Genomic DNA, 21,716 nt, shown 5'->3' with positions numbered 1-21,716 from the left:
CATAAAAAACCGTAAACAACATGAAACATGGAAAACAAACTTATTTTGCTAACAACAAAAGAAACAAATGGAAAACAAGACAAGCAACATAAAGAATGACCCCTCATCAGTTGTCAGCTGTTTTTCTATTCTGTATTTCGAGCAAGTCACGACTGTCCTGTTTTTCTTTTTTTTTTTTATATCAACTTTGACTCTCCGCAAAATCCCAAATCTTATTTAATTTGCTTTGCGGGAGCAACTGTTTTGTCAAAGGTGTATCTTGTCATGAAATTGCTTGAAATACGGAGTAGAAAAACAGCCAACAACTGATGAAGGGTTGTTCTTTATGTTGCTTGTCTTGTTTTCCATTTGTTCAGAAAAAAAGTTTGTATTCCATGTTTATGTTCTATGACATCCTGCAGCATTCTATGCATATGTATATACATATATATGTAAGTATGTACATATATGAATGTATATATGCATATATATATACATATATATGTAAGTATGTACATATATGAATGTATATATGCATATATATATACATATATATGTAAGTATGTACATATATGAATGTATATATGCATATATATATACATATATATGTAAGTATGTACATATATGAATGTATATATGCATATATATATACATATATATGTAAGTATGTACATATATGAATGTATATATGCATATATATATACATATATATGTAAGTATGTACATATATGAATGTATATATGCATATATATATATATATGCATATATATGTAAGTTGTACATATATGAATGTATATATGCATATATATATATATGCATATATATGTAAGTATGTACATATATGAATGTATATATGCATATATATATTATATGCATATATATGTAAGTATGTACATATATGAATGTATATATGCATATATATATATATATGCATATATATGTAGTATGTACATATATGAATGTATATATATATATATATAATATATATATATATATATATTATATATATATATATATATATATATATATATATATATATTATATATAATATATATTATATATATATATATATATATATATATATATAATATATATATATATATATATATATATATAATATATGTGCTTATCACCACTTAAACAAGGCTGTTCTGTAGGAACCAATGTTACTGTTATTTTTAACTCCAGGAGAACGCTTCCTCCAGCTGATCATTTGATGCAATCTGAGGTTAAAAATAGGAGCCATATTTAAATGGTGATAAGCCTTACTTCTCAATATAGGTACTGCTTTCATCACTTATAGAGATTACCCAACTAGCTAATTTGCTTGTTACAAGATCAGAGACTGTGTCACTTGTTCTCTATATATTGCGAGCTGTAGTGTATTACTGCTGTCTCTAGTGAGGAAGACCACAAAGAGGTCGAAACTGTACAGACTAATGGCTGGAAGATGGTAGGGGTTCATTCCCCTGCTTGTAATATATATCGGGTGTAGATTACATTGAATAATGCAGCTGGAAGAGTCACCCTCCTGGGGTTAAAAATAGCAGTAATGTCGGTTCCTGTGGAACAGCTATATTTAAGTGGTAATAAGCATTACTTCGCAGTATGGCTACTGCTTTCACCTCTAATAGAGATTTTCTAACTAACTAATTTGCTTACACACACACACACACACACACATATATACAGCATGAGCTTTAGAAAATATTTTGATGAGGTATAGTACTCTATGAATTGTAAGGGTACCACTGTTGAAAATTTCATCTTCGTGTAGTGTATTTAGAGAAAGAGAGATTGGTAGAATCCTTTTCTAAACAATATCCATGAGAAGACTTAAACAGAATATTGAAAGAGATGAAAAGCACTGATCAATTTCTTTACTGCTGCTTGTTTCTATATTTATAAGTTGTAACTATTTAATACCTACTGCAACTGAGGATCAAGGGCTTTTGTCATAAATATAGCTCAGCACTAGTCACAAGATACAAACCATTAACGCTTTGGTTTATTTCTCAACCATTCTATAATCTTGAATCCATTGATTTTAAAACCTGAAAGCTACTTCTTAAAAAAAAAAAAAGTATTTCATTAATACAGATGGCAAAACCTGTATTAAATTCTTGACCAAACAAGAATTGATGGTGACGAATTCAAACTGAAATTGTCAGAGGTTATGGGAATAGTTAAAAAGCTTAATTTTGTTTGGGAGAAAGGAAAAGTCACTTGAGTTGGTTCCAAAATAATACTGGTATTTATCCTAGGCAGAATAAAAAGTGAAATTGAATCTGGTGGAATTTGAAATGAGAGAAGTGAAATAGTGGAAAGTAAATACACTTCCCATGCTAACAGCAACTGAACTTACCACACTCCTGTAGAACCCTCCTAAATACACTAAAGTGTTTCATGTGGCACTCTATAGTCACAATGAGAGAGAAAAATTACATTCAAAAGAACATTAGACATTGAGTAAATCATTTTGATGCAAGACAAAAAACCTACTGGAGATTCTGTACTAAAAAAAAAAGTTTTCCTTAAAGAGACAATTAAAGAATAAGGGTGTCATTATTTAAAATTCTTTAATAAAAACTTAATAGATTAAAAAAAAAGTACATACACTTAAGATCACCTAAAACATTTTGAAAGGATAAGAGTAATTTGTTTTCTTTTGAAGTGAATAAAAAGACTTCAAAGAAACACACTTAAAAAAAAAATGAGTGAACTAGATATAACTTATGACATTTATTATCATTAACCTGATTCATACCCACCCATACCTTTTAGAATGAGCGGGGCATGGGACATGGATCAACTACCATCTGGTAGTTGTAAGCTTTATGAAAATGAAATGCCACACAAATAGTATTTTTAGAACAGACTTAAAAAGTGTAAAAAAAAAATGAATAATGAATATCTCAGCATTAGCTGCAAGTACAAAGACTTGGGTGTGCTGGTGCAGTTGTGCATTAATTGGACAAGGATGTTTGGTGCTGCTTATAGCTGAGCAGGAGGACAAAGGTGTGAGTCTTTGGATCTCTGCTTCCATCTATTCAGCTGTTAAATTTGGACAATGTTGGAGCTCTTAGGGGCTACCTGAACACCTTTGGTACCAGGATGCTTGGGTTACTGTTGGTTAGATTGTACCCAACTAATGACAATACCCAGAAACTGGGACAATGCTCGTTATTTTTATGATTCAGCAATATCAGCTTAGATTGTTTGGTCATGTTGCTCAATTTTATGAGTTGGATCCTGCATACCATATTCTCTTTTCTGAGGATTCAGCTGGGGTGGCAGCTTGTGTTGGTTGGCCACATGCCTCATGGTCATGGCGAATGAGGAAGTATTTTGTGGAGTTGAACACTACTCTGAGGGTTGCTCGGGATGACCTAAGTAGATAGTGACAAATGGTGGATGTAGTGACACACTGCAGTGACACCTGATGCATATCTGACCTGATGTCAACCAGTGGCTATGTCACTCAAAGTTTAGTAATAAGCAACACTGAACTTCAAAACAATTTATTCTCATCACTATCACTATCATCATCATCATTAACATTGATCTGACAGCAATTTTTCCATGCTGCCAGCAGTAAGAAAGCTCTGCAATACATCACTTCTTCATACTTCAGTCCTATCTTGTGTCACCTCATCTTGTTCAAGTTAACCTCTGTCACATGCTTCTACAGTTGAAGGGTGGAACTTGCCATGACCACTTAACCTATGGCAAACAGCCACCAAATCTTAATCAGATCACACCCTACTACTTTAAAAAAGAATGACATGAGATAATATAGTCTTAGACACATAGTGAAGACAGTGGATTTAACAGAATTGTTGGTGTGTTGGACTGTCTTGTGGCTCTTTACATTCTGAGTTTACCAACAATGACTATGTAACCAAACTCTATCAGCCTTGACTTTATTTTTAACAACTTCAGCGGAATGGTGAGAGATTTGCTATATGGATAGCTACTGGTTTTTCATTTAGAAATCTCACCAAAATCTACATCTTGAGGGGAGGGGAACTTTCCAGACACAGACACATGGTCAATCCTAACCAATGGAGGCCTTAGACATGTTGTGTCTGAATGAAAGTTGGGTTGGCCAAAGAAAATTTTGGATCATAAATGCTGGATTATCAACAACCTTTTATTTTTATAGCCATTCCGAAATAGCTGTTTCCCCTGTATATATGCTAAGAGAGAATGGTAGTTTATAAAGTAGTAGAATGCTAGGCTAGATGCAAATTTCCTACACTGCTGAGATCAAACTCCAACAGAGTTCAATGTAATAAATACCAGTAACATAAAGGGTATCAAATGCAACAAACCACAACCCTTCTACATAAACACACGTGCACACATACACAAGTCTTATTATAACCATGATACACATCTCTCAAAATAAATCAATATTTTGACTATGTCAATATACAACAGTTATAAAGATAGCAAAAGGTAGTACTGATGGTAAGCTTTCAGCAAACTCTGAACTGTTTTATCTATTCCACTAATACACTTATGAAAGACATGAACTTCACAACTTCTAATTTCTTTTCTCTGAAGCTGATTTGAGATTGTTGTCTCTTGAAAGATACTACTGATCAAATAGGAGAGCAAATGACTATTTGCTACACTAGAGTGTTTAACAAACAACTCATATAGCATACAGTCCCAAAACAAAGCTTAGTGAAGAGAAAATGACTGTAACGATACTATATCAAGAACCATGCCACACACACTCTTTTTCATACAGAAATCACAGATAAAAATACATTTTATACATATTGAGTAGGACCAGTTTTTGATACTGCACAGGCAAACTAGTTGCAGTCACAGCCCTGGGATATCTTTATTGATATCAATGCAATTACTAAAGCACTGACTTAACAAAATAATAGACTGAGTTACAAAAAAAAAAAAAAAAATGAGAGAAACTATAGATGTGTGTATGTGTATGAGATTTGCCTAACTATATAGGATTTGTGTGAATTTTAAAGCAGTAACACTACCCATTCGTCTGAAACTGGTGGGACATAAATTTTTACAATATACATTCTATCAGAAGCTTTATCAAGGGCCATGGAAACAGTGCAAACCAATCATTCTTGAATTTGGTAATTACCCTTCTCCCCAGGTGGCAATTGGTATTATTTGATGGAGGTATTACGAATGAAGTCATTCATTCCTAACATGAGGCTATATTGGGTTTGTTACTTCTTCAAAGATTTCTTATGATGTTATCTCCTGTTGTGCATCTCATTCTGAAGAGATACTAAAGGACAAAGGGCACTAACAGTGAAGTATGCAGTCAAATGGGGATATGGGGATATTGAATTGAACATATACAGAAATTACTTGTATGAGGTACATAGTGTGCAGCAGAACCAGTTTGAAATCGAATCCTACCAGCTTTGATTACCCCTTTTTGATTGTGTACACAAGATGCATAACATATATATTACAGTGAATCTAATCATGGTACCTTCATCAAAAATATCTTATACCTGTGTCTAGACAAAAGGAAGAGAAAATTAAATATATAAAAAAACTTAACTTTTAATTTGTGCATTGAGGGTTTTGTGAAAATTTTCTCTATCATGAATATGTATATTTTCTGTGTTTTGCTATTTTTCTAAGCAGAGTCTCAAACTCATCTTTTTAATTTAGGTAATCTCAGAGCCACTGTTCATGTCAGATTTGAATGATAGCTGGGTGACTATATTTTTTATTCTACTTCAGTAAGACAAAAGCAATGGTGGGTGGGGATCAGAAACCCCGTAAGGATTGAGGGACAGGAGTAAAGGCAAAAGCGACTACTATTTGTAAATGAGGAAAATGTGTTGTTGGGAGTGTAGCAAAAGACTTTTCTGACATTTAGCAAAATCTTCAACTCATCACTAAATGGTACAACACAGCATCACTGCAACAGATACAACTGCAAACAATTACAATGACATTAATGGCAACTGCATTCATCCAGCAAATATATACCAAACACCAAGGTGGCATGCAGGTATTTGGTTGATTGGATGGTTGGTTGGTTGGATCGGTTGGTTGGTTGGTTTCACTGATCAGAGAAGGTTTTTGTAAAACAAAATTGCTCACCTGATTGGGTGTAGGCAAGTAGAAAAGAAGAATGTAGAAAACTGATGAGACAATAGTTCAGATATACTAAAGTGAAGCAGTGATATGACGATGATGATAATGGTGAAAGGACGAGGATGATGCTGGCGAAGAGAAACATATATAGTATGAAACATACATCTAAGCTAAGCTAACCGTTTTCAGTTAATTAATGTTAATTGGATATGGGATAAACCTGCCACTAGATGTGATGTTAGTCCACCACAAGTAGCTTTTCTTAATTGCATGCCAACACATCTCATCAATTCCTAGTGTTGCAGCTGCTGCTCTGGTTTGTATTTAGTGGACTTGAGCCAAGTACCTTGAATAGACATAATGCAGTGCCAATGTCAGTAAATGAACTGTTAACTTCTCAGCCGTTTCAAAGTTTGGTGAAACAGTTGTACTTTGCATTGGTGAACACAGCTGTACCAAGGATTGGTAATCACAACTGGCCTGTTTGTTGGTGACCACAGCTGTGTTATGGGTTGGTGAACACACTTGTCACATGAACTGGTGATCACTGCTGTGTGAAGCATTGATGAACAGTTGTGCCAAGGGTAGGTGAACACAGCCATGCCAAGAATTGATGAACATAGATGAGGCAAAAGCTGAACATAGCTGTGTCAAGGATTGGTGAATACAACTAAGGTGAGGGTTAATGAACACAGCTGTGACAAGGGTTGGTAAACAAAGCTGTGATAAGAATTGATGAACACAGGTGCACCATGGGTTGGTGAACATAGCTGTGGCAAAGGTTGATGGAGACAGCTGCAGCATGGGTAGGTGAAGACAGCTGTGGCAAGGGTTGGTTAACACATCTGTACCAAATGTTGCCAACCAAGTATGTGATGAGGGGTTTATGATACAATATGTGATAAAAGCTGGTGACCATGGATGAGTAAAATTAAAAACATCAATTCTGACAGCATTAATCTCTAAAAGACAAATGGGTTAGCATTGAAATAAGTTTGTCTTGAAAACGGCTTTACATTAAAACATACAATACCAAACAGGACAAAGTCAATGAACAATATTAAACAAAATAAAAAACCTTTACCTTGGGTATATCAGCCATTTCAATTAAATTCCCTCGGTCAGTGAAGAATGGTCTGCAAAAGTTGCAAAAGTAAGAATAAGCAACATTGACTTAAGAATAGATGGAAGGAAATATTTACCTTCATCATCATCATTTTAGCATTCGCTTTTCCATGCTTGCATGAATTGGACAGAGTTTTTACTAAGGCAGATATTCTATAGCTGAATGCCTTTTCTGTTGGTGACCCTCACCTGTTTCCAAGCAAGGTAGTATTTTTCCATGTCCTTGCAGAATATTGGAAATGAATGACACTGCTTGTATGATAGTGACAACCAATATACGACTATCATACAACGTTAAGACAAGGAGAGACAAATAGATATACAAGCATACACACAAATAAACACTCACACACACACACACACACACATGATGGGCTTCTTTCAGTGTCTATCTACCAAATTCACTCACAAGGTTTTGGTAGGCCCAGGACTATAGAAGACACCTGTCCAAGCTGGCATGCAGTGAGATTGAGCTCAAGACCACATGGCTGGGAAGCAAGCTTCTAAACCACACAGCTATGTCTGCACTTATTAAGATTCTTTTTTTTTTTTTTTTTAATAATTGTAAATGATTCAAGATGTTATACTATCTTTTATCTTTCACTTGTTTCAGTCATTTGACTATAGCCATGGTGGGGCACTGCCTTGAAGAAATTTTAGTTGAATGTATTGACCCTAGTACTTATTCTATCAGTGTCTTTTGCTGAACCACCAAGTTACAAGACTGTAAAAATACCACCACTGGTTGTCAAGTGAAGAGGTGGGGGACAAACATAAACACACACGAGATGGGCTTCCTTCAACTTCCTTCCACCAAATCCACTCATAAGGCTTTGGTTGGCCTGAGGCTATAGTAGAAGACATTTGCCTAAGGTACCATGCAGTGGGACCGAACCCAAAACCATGTGGTTGGGAAGCAAATTTCTCACCACACAGCCATGCCTGTGCCTATGTTTATACACTTAATATTTGATATTTCCTAATAGTTTTATATTCATAGACAGCCACTTTCTGTGCCTTGTACACCTTCAACATAGAATAATGAAACAGCAGATAGTCAATTATTTCATTTTATCCAAGTAATTGTTTCTAAGGATATGTGAGATATTAGAAAAAAGAGGCTACTGAAGGAAAATTTCCCTAACATACTTGAATTCATGAGTAACCTTTTATGAGAAGCAGGCTGCATGAGATATGGCTCATCATCAGATGGGTTGCACTACTAAAACAATCCAAGGTAATTTCATTTTGTTGGCATACCATTCAAAAAATCTTACAAGCTGCATGCAGTTTGTGGGCTGCAGTTTGCAGCCCACAAGCTGTTGTTAAGTCCACAACCACTCCAGTCACAAAAAAAAAGGCAAACAAAATAAAGCAAGCTTAAACTTTTTTTTTCAAACTATCAACTTCACATTTAGAAACAAAACCAGTCAATGATAACTTTGTTGACTGAGCCATCAAGCAATCTATTATGTGGTTGCTCAATGTACTAGAAATAACAGCCAAAAACTCTCTTAATCACATACAATGGCCTTAGAAGAAAATGGACGCATTTAATATTGTGGTTCTAGATATGCTGTACCTGTAAAAAAAAAATATATGATACAATATGGTCATGGCAGGAACATCTATTAAATGTGAACTTATGCAGAGGAGACTGCTGAATGAAAGACATTGGTCTGGTGGGGTAGTCTGGGGTAGGTAGACAATGCTTGAAAAAATGTACGAGACAGTTACATATAGAATGTCTTTTATCATAGGTTTACTTTATTGATCAAGATTGATCCAGGGCTGGAACAACAACCTGATTGCAGATTCTGTTTGCCAAGAGCTTAGCTCTTATTCTAAGGCATTTGTTACACTTGCAACATACAAGAATGTAACAAGTATTGAACTGTATTCTGCACAAACACCTTAATGGACCAGACCTGAATAAAATAAATGCTGTTGGGCTTGTTAGTTAATGCATCCTGCTGGTATTACAATAATGATTTCACTGACCTGGAGACCTCGCTGGCTGAAGTTTATTAAATGAATCACTTAATGGCTTTTTATGAAATATTGACAGCCCACAACAGTACCATTAGTGTCACACAAAATGTTGAATAAACATCATCATCATTAGTTTAATGGGTTCTTTTTACCATAGTAGCATCAGTAGAATAAAAGGTACATTGTTGAACTGTTTAGAAAAATTGATTCTGTCATCAATCATGCATACATTCATTCATTCATTCATTCATTCATTCCTTCATTCAGTATTGGTTTTTCTTCTGATGGGTCACCTAGTAATTTTTGTAGTGCACATTATCCTCTTGGGAAGGGAGACAGACAGAGAAATAGATAGAAAGACAGCCAAACAGAGAGAGAGAGAAGGACAAACAAACAGACAGAAAGACAGACAGATAGAGATACAAACAGGCAGAGACACAGACAGACAGACAAAGAGAACATATGGTAGAAAAGAAGAGGGGAGTGAAAAGGAGTTATTTAATCCCAAGTTACCTATGATTAAGTAGATTTATAATCAAAGGCATTCCAACCGTGGGTATTCTGTCTTATCCTCAATCTATCCTTCTTTGAGATGGTACAATGTGATCTGAGAGTGATTTGGTTGCTATTTCTCACAGGTCGACTGACTATGATGAGACTCCCAAAATGATGCAAACATATGCTTTGGTTGTTTCTTTCTTCTTTTTTTTTTGTTGTTTTCCTTAATGTTTCTGATATCTATTCCAAAACAGGTAGTTTCAGAGGGTGCCTATCTACCCAACCATATAGGTAGCTGTAGATGGTGTCTCATCCACCCATCTAACAGACAGTTGCAGATAGTATCCATCTTATGAAGCAGGCAGTTCCAAATGGTGTTTTTCCCCGCCCTATGCAAACAAGTACTACAAATGTTTACAACATGAAGCAAATAGTTATAGAAATTGTCTATCACAAAGCAGTATCTATCCTAAGGAGACAGTTATAAACATGTATGCTTCAACTTAATGGTTGAATACAATATATGTTATAAAGGAAACATCTGTAACAAGCGTCAGAGCTTTAGGAAGAGCATTATGTTTGGTCTCAGTACAAAACTAAAACACAAATTGTTGCTGTTTTTGCAGACCTGAGCAATTCTGGTCAGTGTGACCATATGAACATTACACTGATGATGATGGTGGTGGTCATCATAAACATTTGATCAGAAACCTATGTTGAAGATTTGCTTAAACAGGGATAATCAGAGATACTTAAGAACAATAATACTAATGAAATCTTTAAGAGTATAATTACCTTAACTGTGGTTTAGGGGTAGATGTGACACTAAGGGTGTCCAGTTCAGGACCACTGTCACTTAGATCATCAAAATCCCCAAGAAGGTCCTCAATATCATGTGGATTGTGGTCTGGGTCAACCAGTTCATGGTCAGCTTCTGAGTCTAAAGCCTGAATAAAAAAAGAAAAAAAATCAAAATTAAACAGACAAAAATGCAGATGTTTTCTGCTTGATGTCTCCAACCATGTTCTAAAAGAACCTCCAATCATGGGACACTTGCCCAAGGTAGTGTGTGTTGAAATTGAGCTTGGAAGCAAGTGGTCCCAAAGTGAACTACACATGCCTGTCTACGTGTTTCAAACAATATTTAAATAATCCAGAATTTGGAGCAATTTACTGAAATAACTTCTCTATTATTAGCTGGGTTTTGAAACACAACTTAACTAAAAGCTCTCGCATAAGCATTTTAACCAGATCTGGGCCAAATTTTCTGCCTGTTTTACGTTCAAACCAGCCAGGTTCAGCCTCTCACACCTACCCTGCAACATTATTCTAAAAATAAACAATAATCTCATCAAAATCTCCAAGTTACAAGATAATGCATAGTTAATACAAAACAATGTGAATAAATAAGCATTAAATTTGACAGACTAATCTGAATGCTAAAGGATTAAATCAGACAATTTTGCATAAAAGAACCTAAAGAGGGATCCCAAGTAGATTAACTGATTAATCAAAAGATTAATAGATCAAGTGTTGAAGTTGAGTGTGTGCAAGGAAAACACATAGCACAATTGTTGAAAATCATTGTGCTATGTAAACACCATGAGTTTTTTTATGCAAATTTTTAATGCACCAAACTAGAGCACATGCAATCATTGCAGCAAAGTGCAATGTGTGAACCAACTCTTTTTTACAACAATTTTAACATACTTTGTTTTATTAATACAAATTTCCAATGGCTTATGGTGTGATGTAACACTTTTAGGGCCTTTTTAGTATGCTTAAGATCATAAAATTTGAAAATCACTACTACGGAGTATACATCTCCTGACTAAAAATTTAATAGTCAACATGTTGTTGTCAGTTTCTGGCGTTGTATAATGCTGTATTCCTGACCCTATATCCCAGCACTGGAACTAACAGTTTGAAAGTAGATCTAGTTTTTCTACAACTAAGCTTCTCCTCCTCTGAAAACAGTAAAATTCCAGACTACTTTCAGCCAGGCTCAACTGACCATACCTATCTGTTCTCTCATCATGCATTTTTTTAATATTTTACACTAAGCAAAAGCCCTTCTATCCAAAACATCAATACTTTTAAAATTTTATTGGTTTCTTCTGGAAAAAAGGGAATCTGGTCATGATCTTTGTAGGTCCTTCAAGTCTGGCAAGCTCAAAACAGTCACTATTCTTTTTAAATAGTAGTAAATTAACATGGGCAAAGAAATAATTCACAGACAGACGAAGCTCTGGGAAAAGAGCAAGTGTCATGATGAGTGCAAAGCTAGAGGTAGGGACACCATATGAGTGACAAGTAGAAGAGGGACAAGTGATGTGGAAGTGCCTAAGCAGAGGTGACATGTGATCAACCAGCTCTGAAGAGTGGAGACCATTGTAGTTGTGAAAGAAAAGATAGATTGAGGAAACATCATGTCCATGGGCCAAAGGTTGGAGTATTCAGGAAAGTGACTTCATGTCAGTTAATTTCTCTTCATAAAGTCTGTGTAGGTTTGGCATGAGGTGTTAATGGATGCATGTGGATGATGCTTAGGTACAGAAAGTTATGGAGAAATGAAGAGTGGTATCAATTGCATTGGGGTGGTATCAATTGTATAGGGTTTTACAGAAGGTGATGATATGTAAGCCATTCATGTATTGGAGAAGGGTGTTGGGGACAAAACTGAACCATGGGAGTTCACCGAGTTTATAGAGGCAAGTCAGAGAGAGCCCCATCAGCACACACCTTGATACAACCTGTCAGAAAGCTTCTAATCCAAGAGATGAGACATGGATGGAGTTTATAGGCGGGTAAGATATTTATGAGCTAGATACAGTCAAATGCTTTGTTGATATCAAGTGCAACAATACTGTTTTCATCAAATTTCTTGAAGGCAAGAGACCTAGTGACACAAGTGAGTAGGTCTCTGGTTCTATGAAAGCTGTACTCTAGTTATCAAGGTGGAAGAAAAGTTCAAGGAGCTAGAGATGGTGGTTGTTAATGGTTATCTTCACCTTTCAGAAGATAAGAGTAAAGTGCCATAGGATGAAGAGTTCAGGAATGAGACACTGTAACACATTTGCAAAGACTGGGATATATCCTTGTAGAGTGAGGGAGACTGAAGAATTTTTTTGAGGATATGGACAAATTCGAGGGGAACATTGTTTGAGGATAAAGGAGGAAACGTTGTGAGGTCTGGTGACGGTGTTTGTGTGAAGAGACTGGGGGTGTTTTCACATTTGGAACATTATAAATTATGTAATGATGAGTCTAGGGGAGTGGAGAGGAATAGTTTGAAGGAGATTTACTAAGAGCATGTAGAGTGGAGTTGGATGCAAAGTGGACAGGTAATGTAGAGGCTTTTCAGTGAGAGTAGATTTTACAAAAGCATCACAGTTAAGTGTTGAAAAGGAGGATTTTGGAAAATTAGTAGAGAGATCCTTATGGCAGGGTACCAAAAGGGTTAGCTGGTATTTGGTTAGCAAAAGGCTTGCTGTTGTGCAATGCATGAGGACATTCATTTCATTATGGACAATGGTCTTGCAGGAGTTACAGTGGTGGGTAAATGCTATCTAATTTGTAGAGGTAAATGATTTTCTCAAAGTATAATCAGCTATGTCCTTTGTGTAAACTGATGTAGTGCAGTTTATTCTGTAGTGCTGTAGTGCAGTGTAGTGTATTCCCAACAAGTTTCCTGCAGATGTTAACAGATGTTTATAATGACTACAAACCACTCAAATCTCACCAGTTTGAGAAGGTATGAAAAGTTTATGAGAACTGCCCCTCCCTTTATTTTTGCTAAGAGAGAAAAAAATCAAATTCTGACTTTACAGAAACTTTCTTTTATTGATCTGGTAGCTTGATGTCCTCCTTCCTAGAACCAACTGCTCCATCAAAACCTATTTGAATTAGTGATGTAGACTTCTTTGTCTTTTTCAAGGCATAAAAAAAAAAGGGCGAAGCCTGTGATTTTACTGCAGGATCTCTGAGATTGATAGAGGGAGAAGGAGGAATAAACTACAACTCATGGATTACTACCTGACAGAAGTATGCTTGCAAAAGAGTAGATGCCATTAAAGATATTCAAAGGTCAGGAGGTGGTGTTACATTAAGCAATGGATGAAGTCTACCATCTACGACTAAATCAGATAAAGCAATAAGCCATATTCAAGAAATATTGTATACAAGATACACTGCGTCTGTGATATGCCTGTTTCAGCAACCACATCTCCAGCAGATAAAAATCATCCCCCACCACCACCACTACCACAAAAAAAAAAACAACAACAAATACCTAGAGAAAGACAGAGCTAATGACATATGCAAGTAATGAAGACAGGTAGGAAATAATGAGAAAGTAATATAAAGATTAACTTACTTCCTCCGAGGCTTTGAACCTTCGTAGCAGGGCAATGATCTTCTGTTTGAAATTTCTTTGCTGAAAGAGAAATGAAAGTTGCATTTCTGTTAAATGTGCTTCCTAGAGAATAATCTATAACTGAAAATTTAAGAGGGACACACATATAAAATATTCTTTTCAGTCTCAAATTTTTGTTTACAATGTATATTGTTTCACACTGTTATTAATAATTATTAATTAACCCTTTTGATACCAACAATGTCCAAGACTGACCTGGGTTCTTTGGCACAAACTTCCTGTTTAAAGTGATCGAAAAACCTATCAAAATTTTGTTAATTTGTATTCCAAATTTAATAGTGAAAGCTATTTTTATTAAATTCTTGACTATTTTCAAAATAAATTTAAACAAAGGTAATGTGTTTCAACAAACGTGGTAGCAAAAGGGTTAATGCTTAATGCTATTATGGGACATATATTTATGTGTGTGCACACGCGTGTATGTGTGTGCTTGCATATACAACTGATGAGAATTTGAGTGGTGTTAGAAAAGCCTGAAATAATATTGGCTGTTCATAATCAAACAGACATCAAGTGTTGAAGCTTTCTCTGAGAAAGATTTCTTGTAAATTAGCAACAGAGCAGGTACAATCTGGTAATTGAGTAATATGGTACCAGAAACATAAACAATGTTGATGATATTAAAGTGAGGGAAGAGATGAGAGACAATGATGGATATAAAATGGCAAAAAAATCTGATGTAATAAGATTTTTGATTAAATGAATACTCATAACTAATCAAAAATTGCTTTGACAAAGTTATACTTTTCAGGACTTTTCTATTAATGAGATTGAAATGCTGCATTAAATCTTTTAGGTTTTTAAATCATATATCACAGGTATGAGTTAACAGGTCAAATCAGTAATCTATCAGTTTACTCATTGAGAGAGCATTGGTGTGTATCCAGTTACTGGCAGAAAATTATATTCCTTATCAAGACATTTAACCCTCAAGAGTTCAGCATTCATTTTTTTTTACAGTGTTTTTAACCTTTGCTTTTCATTAAGAGCAAGGGTTAAAAACTCTGTAATCAGAAACCATAAAGGAATATACAAATCACTGTTGTGGGAACATTGTATAATGCAAGTTTTGCAGTTCTGGGTTCAAAACCGCTCATAGATTAAAAAAAGAAAAGAAGAAAAATATTAACAGATGCAAAAGATCGGAATTCTGTCTTGTCATAAAATATTTAACATGTAAAATCCCACTAATCCTGCATAGGTAAAAGTGGTAGCTTAAAGAAAGGGCCCCAGGTGTGCTTAGGAGCAAAACCTACAATAAACTATTATCCCATCTTGGAGTAATATTTTCTCTCATCCATCTATCACATAGATGGCTGGGATAAACTTCAATATTCAGTTACAATAAGTGTGATGATTATAAGGAAAACGGAAATAAAAATAAACCAAAGACATAAACTTTTCAGTTATTCACAAGGTACAGTAACATCACAGAAAGAAAAAAAAATGACATTTCTTGCAATGGGATTATTAATCTACTGTGGAATTACAAAAGGATGGGTTTAGTAAATACTGTTTCTGTTGGTCTTATATAGGAAAAATAAACAAACAGATCAACAAGGTAGTTTCTACAGGGTCACCACATCAGCCATGAAGGAGTCTGTAGATGATCATTCAGCTTTCTAGAAATAACAGCTAAATTTCCCTTAACTCAAACGCTACCATTTTAAAACAAGAAAGTATCAGATAATGTAGTTTAGGATACACAGTATATGATAAAAAAAGATGAAATGGTTGTAGCTAGAACAGCTTTGATCACAGATCTGATCATGTAAAGGTTGACTTGAGGTTAAACAATAAAATTTATAAATGTTGGCTTTAGGCCTTTCTCATCATACCATAACACGACAACAAATAGACATATTTATTCATGTGTGTGTGAGTGTAAAGAGCTATGCTTGATTGTGTTTTGATACAAAATCAACATGTACTCAATAGACTAGACTGTAGAGTGTTATAATTATGTTTAGATATTTCCTCATACCTAAAGGTTTTGTACAGTTAATGCTGTTCTACTGTACTTACAAGTGAGTCTAACAATTATTTCAGTCTCATCAATGGATATTTCAGACCAATGTCAACTGTATAAAGCCTTTCAGTATGGGGAATGAATCCAATTTATCAAAACAATTATAAAACTCTAAACACTCATGGGCATGCATGCATTCAGGTATAAATATGTGCATGTATGCACACGCACTGCATATAATAGGTTTCCACTGCTTGCATCTACCATATTTCACTCAAGATATTGGTCAATTTCGGGCTATAGAAGAAGACATTTACCTAAGTGTTGCGCAGAACATTTGAAAACTACATAAAAATGCCAACATCTATATAAATTTGTATATTTTAGTCATGTATATATATATATGAAAGAGGTAAATATGTTGAGAAAAACCATGTGAATTTCTTTGAGGTGTTTTTTTTCAGCTCAAATTACACAAACACTCCTTTGCCACTCTTCCCATTTGAAATATCAGGAATCCTGCTATTGACTCTATTAGAAACTTGTACCCAATGATACTATGATTCATCATTATCATCATCATTTAATGTTTACTTTCCATGCTGACAAGGGTTGCAATGGTTTGACATGAGCTGGCAAGCCAGAGGACTGCACTAGGCTCCAATGTCTGCTTTGGCATAGTTTCTGAGGTTAGATACCTTTCTCAACACCACCTACTTTACAGAGTATACCAAGTACTTTCTTTATATTGCACAGGTACTAGTGATATCACCACATAACTTGCAAGAAAAGACTCTCAACCGAGGGTGCATAATATTAAAGGAGATGGTGAGGTGGCTTTATGCCAGGTGATGAGAGGTTAAAACATGATAGAAGGACTGGTACTGGTGTCTTGTAGAAGAGATACATGGCTACCATGGTTGGAAATGTGAGATGGTGCTAAAGGTGTGTCAGAGTGTACAAAACTATACCATAGAGTTAACCAGGTTATTGGATGTTGTTATACACCACTGGTCCCAATGTGCTTCCTCACATTCTTGTAGATTTCAAATAATGCCACCCCACAGGCTAGGTAGGTAGGCCTATGGTGTATAAGGGACCAAGATCTTGCCTTCCTCCCTAAATGGGATGTCAGTCCATTGCAAAGTTACTCATTTGCAGCTGAATGGACCAGAACAATATGAAATGAAGTGTTTTGCTCAAGAACACAACACACCATTCAGTCTGGGAATTAAAACCATGATCTCATGATTGTGAGTGCAACACCTTAACCACTAAGCCATGTATCCTCAAAATATATAAGAAAAAATAAATCAACAAAAGGTTGCATCCTTCATGCAAAATTCAGACTATTTGGGTCTGGTGCAAAGAGTTGTGATACTGCTTGGCAGTGAGACAATGACATTGAATAGAGAAAATCTGCAGAGGCAGAAGATAAATCAGTTAAGCTGTTGTTGTTTAGCTCCATCAGCTTGTACATTACATTGTTCAATATATCCTTCCTTCCATATTTTTTCAGATGGTTGGATGTGGCTTGAGGAGATTTGGCTGTTATTTCCAGCAATTTGCACAATTGCATAGGAGCTCCTTCGTTGGGTTGACAGTTAAGTATGATTCACCAGATATGCAACATTAAATTGCATGAAAGGAAGGCAAGTAGAGTGCAAATATGTTGAAAAAAAAAACAGCTGGGTATTAAAAATAACAGCTGGCATATGCAGAGAAGACACAACTGCATTATAATAGATGTGCTATGTGAATGGATAATCAGTACTACTTGATGAAGCAGTGAATACTTATAGTAGAGACTGTTTGTGACAGAAGAAAGACAAAGAAACAAAAAAAATATTCTGAAAAAAATAATGAAATCTCGGAATATTGGGTCTCACAAATTAGATGACAAAGGATTATCTTATAACCCCAGGTTAGCAATGGCTCAGCATTCCAGGTGCAACTCCTCTGTCTCTTATTCAGATAGTGTATCCAAGACCATATTAGCCAATGCAACCTTCTCTACTCTAAGTCAGTAAGGTGTGATTTGAAGGAGAATTGGCTGCTACATCTAACAGATAGAATGACCATGGAGAGGCTCCTGTGAGTTGAAGGAGATCTGGCTGTTACATCTAGCAGATAGAATGACCATGGAGAGGCTCCGCTTGTTATTACATGATTGAAATGAGTGGCAGTATGTCACACTACAGACCCATCCAGCCCATACAAGAAGAGGAGAGATTTCCATAAATGGAAATGATGACAGTGAAGGTAGGTGCATATGTGTATGATTTAATAATGGTGTGGATTAAGGGGTAAAGTGATAAATTGATCTGATATTGATATCCATAATATGGATAAGAGTGTCATATTTTATCAACAGGCAGAAGGTTTATATAGAGAACTGTATCAAAATACATACAACTATCCCACCCATACAAGGATGAAAACAACAACAATAGCAACAATTTGTACAGGCTTTGATACTAATCCCAACCAATCTTTATACCACAGCAATTGAAACAGAAAGCAAACTATTTGTCACGTATTTCTTGGAAGAATAGACAATAACTGCTTTCAATCTGTTAAGAATGGGATTCCTCTCAGAAAATGTAATCTTTTACACTGAAGACTCATTCATTCTAGACAGAAGTACATGGACATATTAGTTATCGGATAATTACCAACAGAACAAAAGATACCACCGTGTTATTTCCTAATGTTTCATTTCTCTCTTTTCCCTCGCTAATTGTTGCCGTAAATAAACACAAGGCCAACTGCCCAACATCAAAAACACACTAAGCCATTTAGGAGAATGCAGACATTGGAGAGAGAGAGAGAGAGAGAGAACATAATCAACAAAATTATCCCACGCAGCTAAAACCTGAAGCACTGTTCGACTTTTCTACCCAATTTAACTGTGACAATAGGTTAAAATCCCAGTCATCAGGTGGTCAACAGGATTAGATTCATCTGTGCTCTGTGTGTGTATATATATAAATATATATTCCTTTCCTGAGCGTCCAATAATACTATACTTGTTCCACGTCCTCACGTTGTTGCGTTTTCTCTTTGTTCATGTTTGGATTAACTATATATATATATATATATATTCTGGTAGTTTTGTAGAACTGGGAATATTACCGTAGTTGTGGAGGGAGAGAAAGATGACTAACCCTAATTTGGAAACAGCATGTCATCACAAACTTTTTTATCCGTGCTGAGTTGAAGTATATTGGGAGCGTATCCCAACATTTGGGAATATTATGCAACTGAAAGAAATTACTGTCCCTCTAGAATGTGACAGCAGTTTAATAAGGATTTATGAAGCCAACACTCCAGTTGCTGGTTAGATTTGTTTGCACCATCACCATTACACCACCTTGCTATTTACTGTAAAGTATTTTACATCCTCAAGCTTTCGGAATTACAGAGATGATCTTGCATAGCAAGTGACCTGATCTGAGATTGTGTATTGGAATAAAACAATTGCAGCGTGGAAGGTGTTTATAAGCCATTTAAGAAACACACAAAATCCATTAGATTCACTTCAACATTTAAATTTGATTTGTCAAAATATTTTTGTTGTTGTTCACTGACAAATTCAGTGCAGCACGTGTTGCATGGAATTTTGTCAGTGAACAGGTCATGGTCTCAAAGCAACGAAAATATTTTGACAAATCAAATTTAAATGTTGAAGTGAATCTAATGGATTTTGTGTGTTTCTTAAATGGCTTATAAACACCTTTCACGCTGCAATTGTTTATTTTACCTCCTCAACACAGAAACCTAGAAACCTCTACACAGTTGCTGGGCAAGTTAAAAATAGCAGCCAGAAATTCCTGAGATCATGCCCTATTAAAGTTTAAAAAGTAATAATACATTATTGGCCAGGGTAGTTCTTGACATACAAAAAGATAATGCTTTTGATTACAGTTAAGTTCAGTTGGGTTTGATCTGAAGTTAAACTACAACAACAACCTCCTTTACTATTAAATGGAACAAGCTACTGAATATTGAATGTCTTTGCTAGAAAACAACACTGTTGGTGGTGTGAAGGATATTCTCTGGTATTTTCTCTTGTCCAATGAATAAATAAAGATGGAACATGAGCTTAAACCAACTGTCAATATAAGCAGACTATGTTTAAACTGACTCTTTTCCTCAGGAAGTTGGTTGTTTACTGAAATGGGTAGCAGAATGTTAAGATAAAAAATTCATAAAGAAACAACAACCAAGGATTTCAAAACTCATACCAATGAGAGTGTGAAAATATAGATTCTTGCACAGAAAAGCCTTGTACTGTAATTTTCAATATCAAATCATTACATAAGTAAAGTAAAAAAGACTGACAACAGTCAACATTCAGTGAACATTCTTTATGAAACCCTGTAACATCAGAAATGAAATGTCAAACTATTATTACTCATGTATAGGCACTGTGAAACAGCAGTACCCCCCATTTCCACTCGATATTATTGATAACATTCAACATAATAAGTCCTTTTTTTCTCTAATTCTTTCTTTATACTTGTACATTATATAATCCTTAAGCCTAATGTCAGCAGCCATCTCCCAGTTTATGAAAAAAATACAAAAAATCCTTGTACAGAACTGTGCACTTCATAGTTCCAGCAACGTGTTTAGCTGTTGTGTGCATGCTCACATGACCAAGGGAGAAAGAGCACTGCATGAATGACAGTGCCGACCCTGGTGTTCTGGTGGAAGGTAGTGTTTCTTTTTGACTCCACATGTGTTGTGCTTAAAAACCTTTATATTCTTGGATGTGATAAAGTGTAGAATTAGATTATTATCCTGCTTTCAGCTTCAGTGTTGCTGCCAGGATTTGAAAAATAGGGCAAATTTCCCCCCCATATTTTGAGATTTAGTGGGGATTTTTGAAAAACAAGGGGGGATTTGAGGCAGTGTTCAGTGAACAAATTAAACACACTACACAGCAGTGGCTAAAATGTGATCTGATTAAGTTTATGTATAAATTTTCTTTTTATATGTTCGTTTCCTTTTACTCAATGTCAAAACAACAGCTAAAAACTTTCTGAAGCAGCACCCCCACTAATTTTATCTATGAGCCACCACTGGTTGACTGGTTTGCAGCAACAGATTTTTCAGGCCTATTTCCTAATTTCCACACATTAACACATTCTAACTACAGCTCTACCCTAACTTACACAAACCAGCAGACGAGCATTTATGCAATCACTCAATCTGTTAGAAATAGCAACCAAGCATCCTTCAAACACACCCTGATATCTTAAAAATTGATATTGAATAATGTAGTCTAAGATACAGTAGTGTTGAGAGAAAGAACCATAATAAATAAATAAATAAAAGATGGGTTGGTCATGACTGGAATATTGTTTGGTCATCAGTGCTGACCTGGAGCTAGACAACAAAACAAATAAGCTTTGTTAGCATCATAAATATATTCCAGTGTACTTATCCCAGGTTGCTGTATTAATATCTCTAATACACAGACATTTTCTTAGCTAAAATACACACATACATACAAGCAAACAGATACTCATTCTACTTGAATGATTTTACTCATCCACAGGATCATATGTACTCCTCACAATTACAACAAACGCACCATAGTCTCTT

At 35.3% G+C, this 21,716-nt stretch overlaps 1 protein-coding gene across 18 annotated transcripts in view; it reads right to left on the bottom strand.

The window, feature by feature from the left end:
* Positions 1-21,716, bottom strand: part of LOC115217047 (phosphofurin acidic cluster sorting protein 2) — a 313,884-nt gene that overhangs the window by 67,701 nt on the left and 224,467 nt on the right. For all 18 annotated transcript variants that reach the window (XM_029786612.2, XM_036507409.1, XM_036507410.1 and 15 more), the window contains 3 exons: positions 14,075-14,134; positions 10,495-10,646; positions 7,169-7,220 (listed from right to left, as the gene is read on the bottom strand). In XM_029786612.2, coding sequence (XP_029642472.1) covers positions 7,169-7,220; positions 10,495-10,646; positions 14,075-14,134 — 264 coding nt within the window. The remainder of the gene's footprint in view (positions 1-7,168; positions 7,221-10,494; positions 10,647-14,074; positions 14,135-21,716) is intronic.

The sequence above is a fragment of the Octopus sinensis genome, linkage group LG11 (genome assembly GCF_006345805.1).
Source record: "Octopus sinensis linkage group LG11, ASM634580v1, whole genome shotgun sequence".
Classification (NCBI taxonomy): Eukaryota; Metazoa; Mollusca; class Cephalopoda; order Octopoda; family Octopodidae; genus Octopus; species Octopus sinensis.
This window is presented reverse-complemented; position numbering and strand designations above follow the sequence as displayed.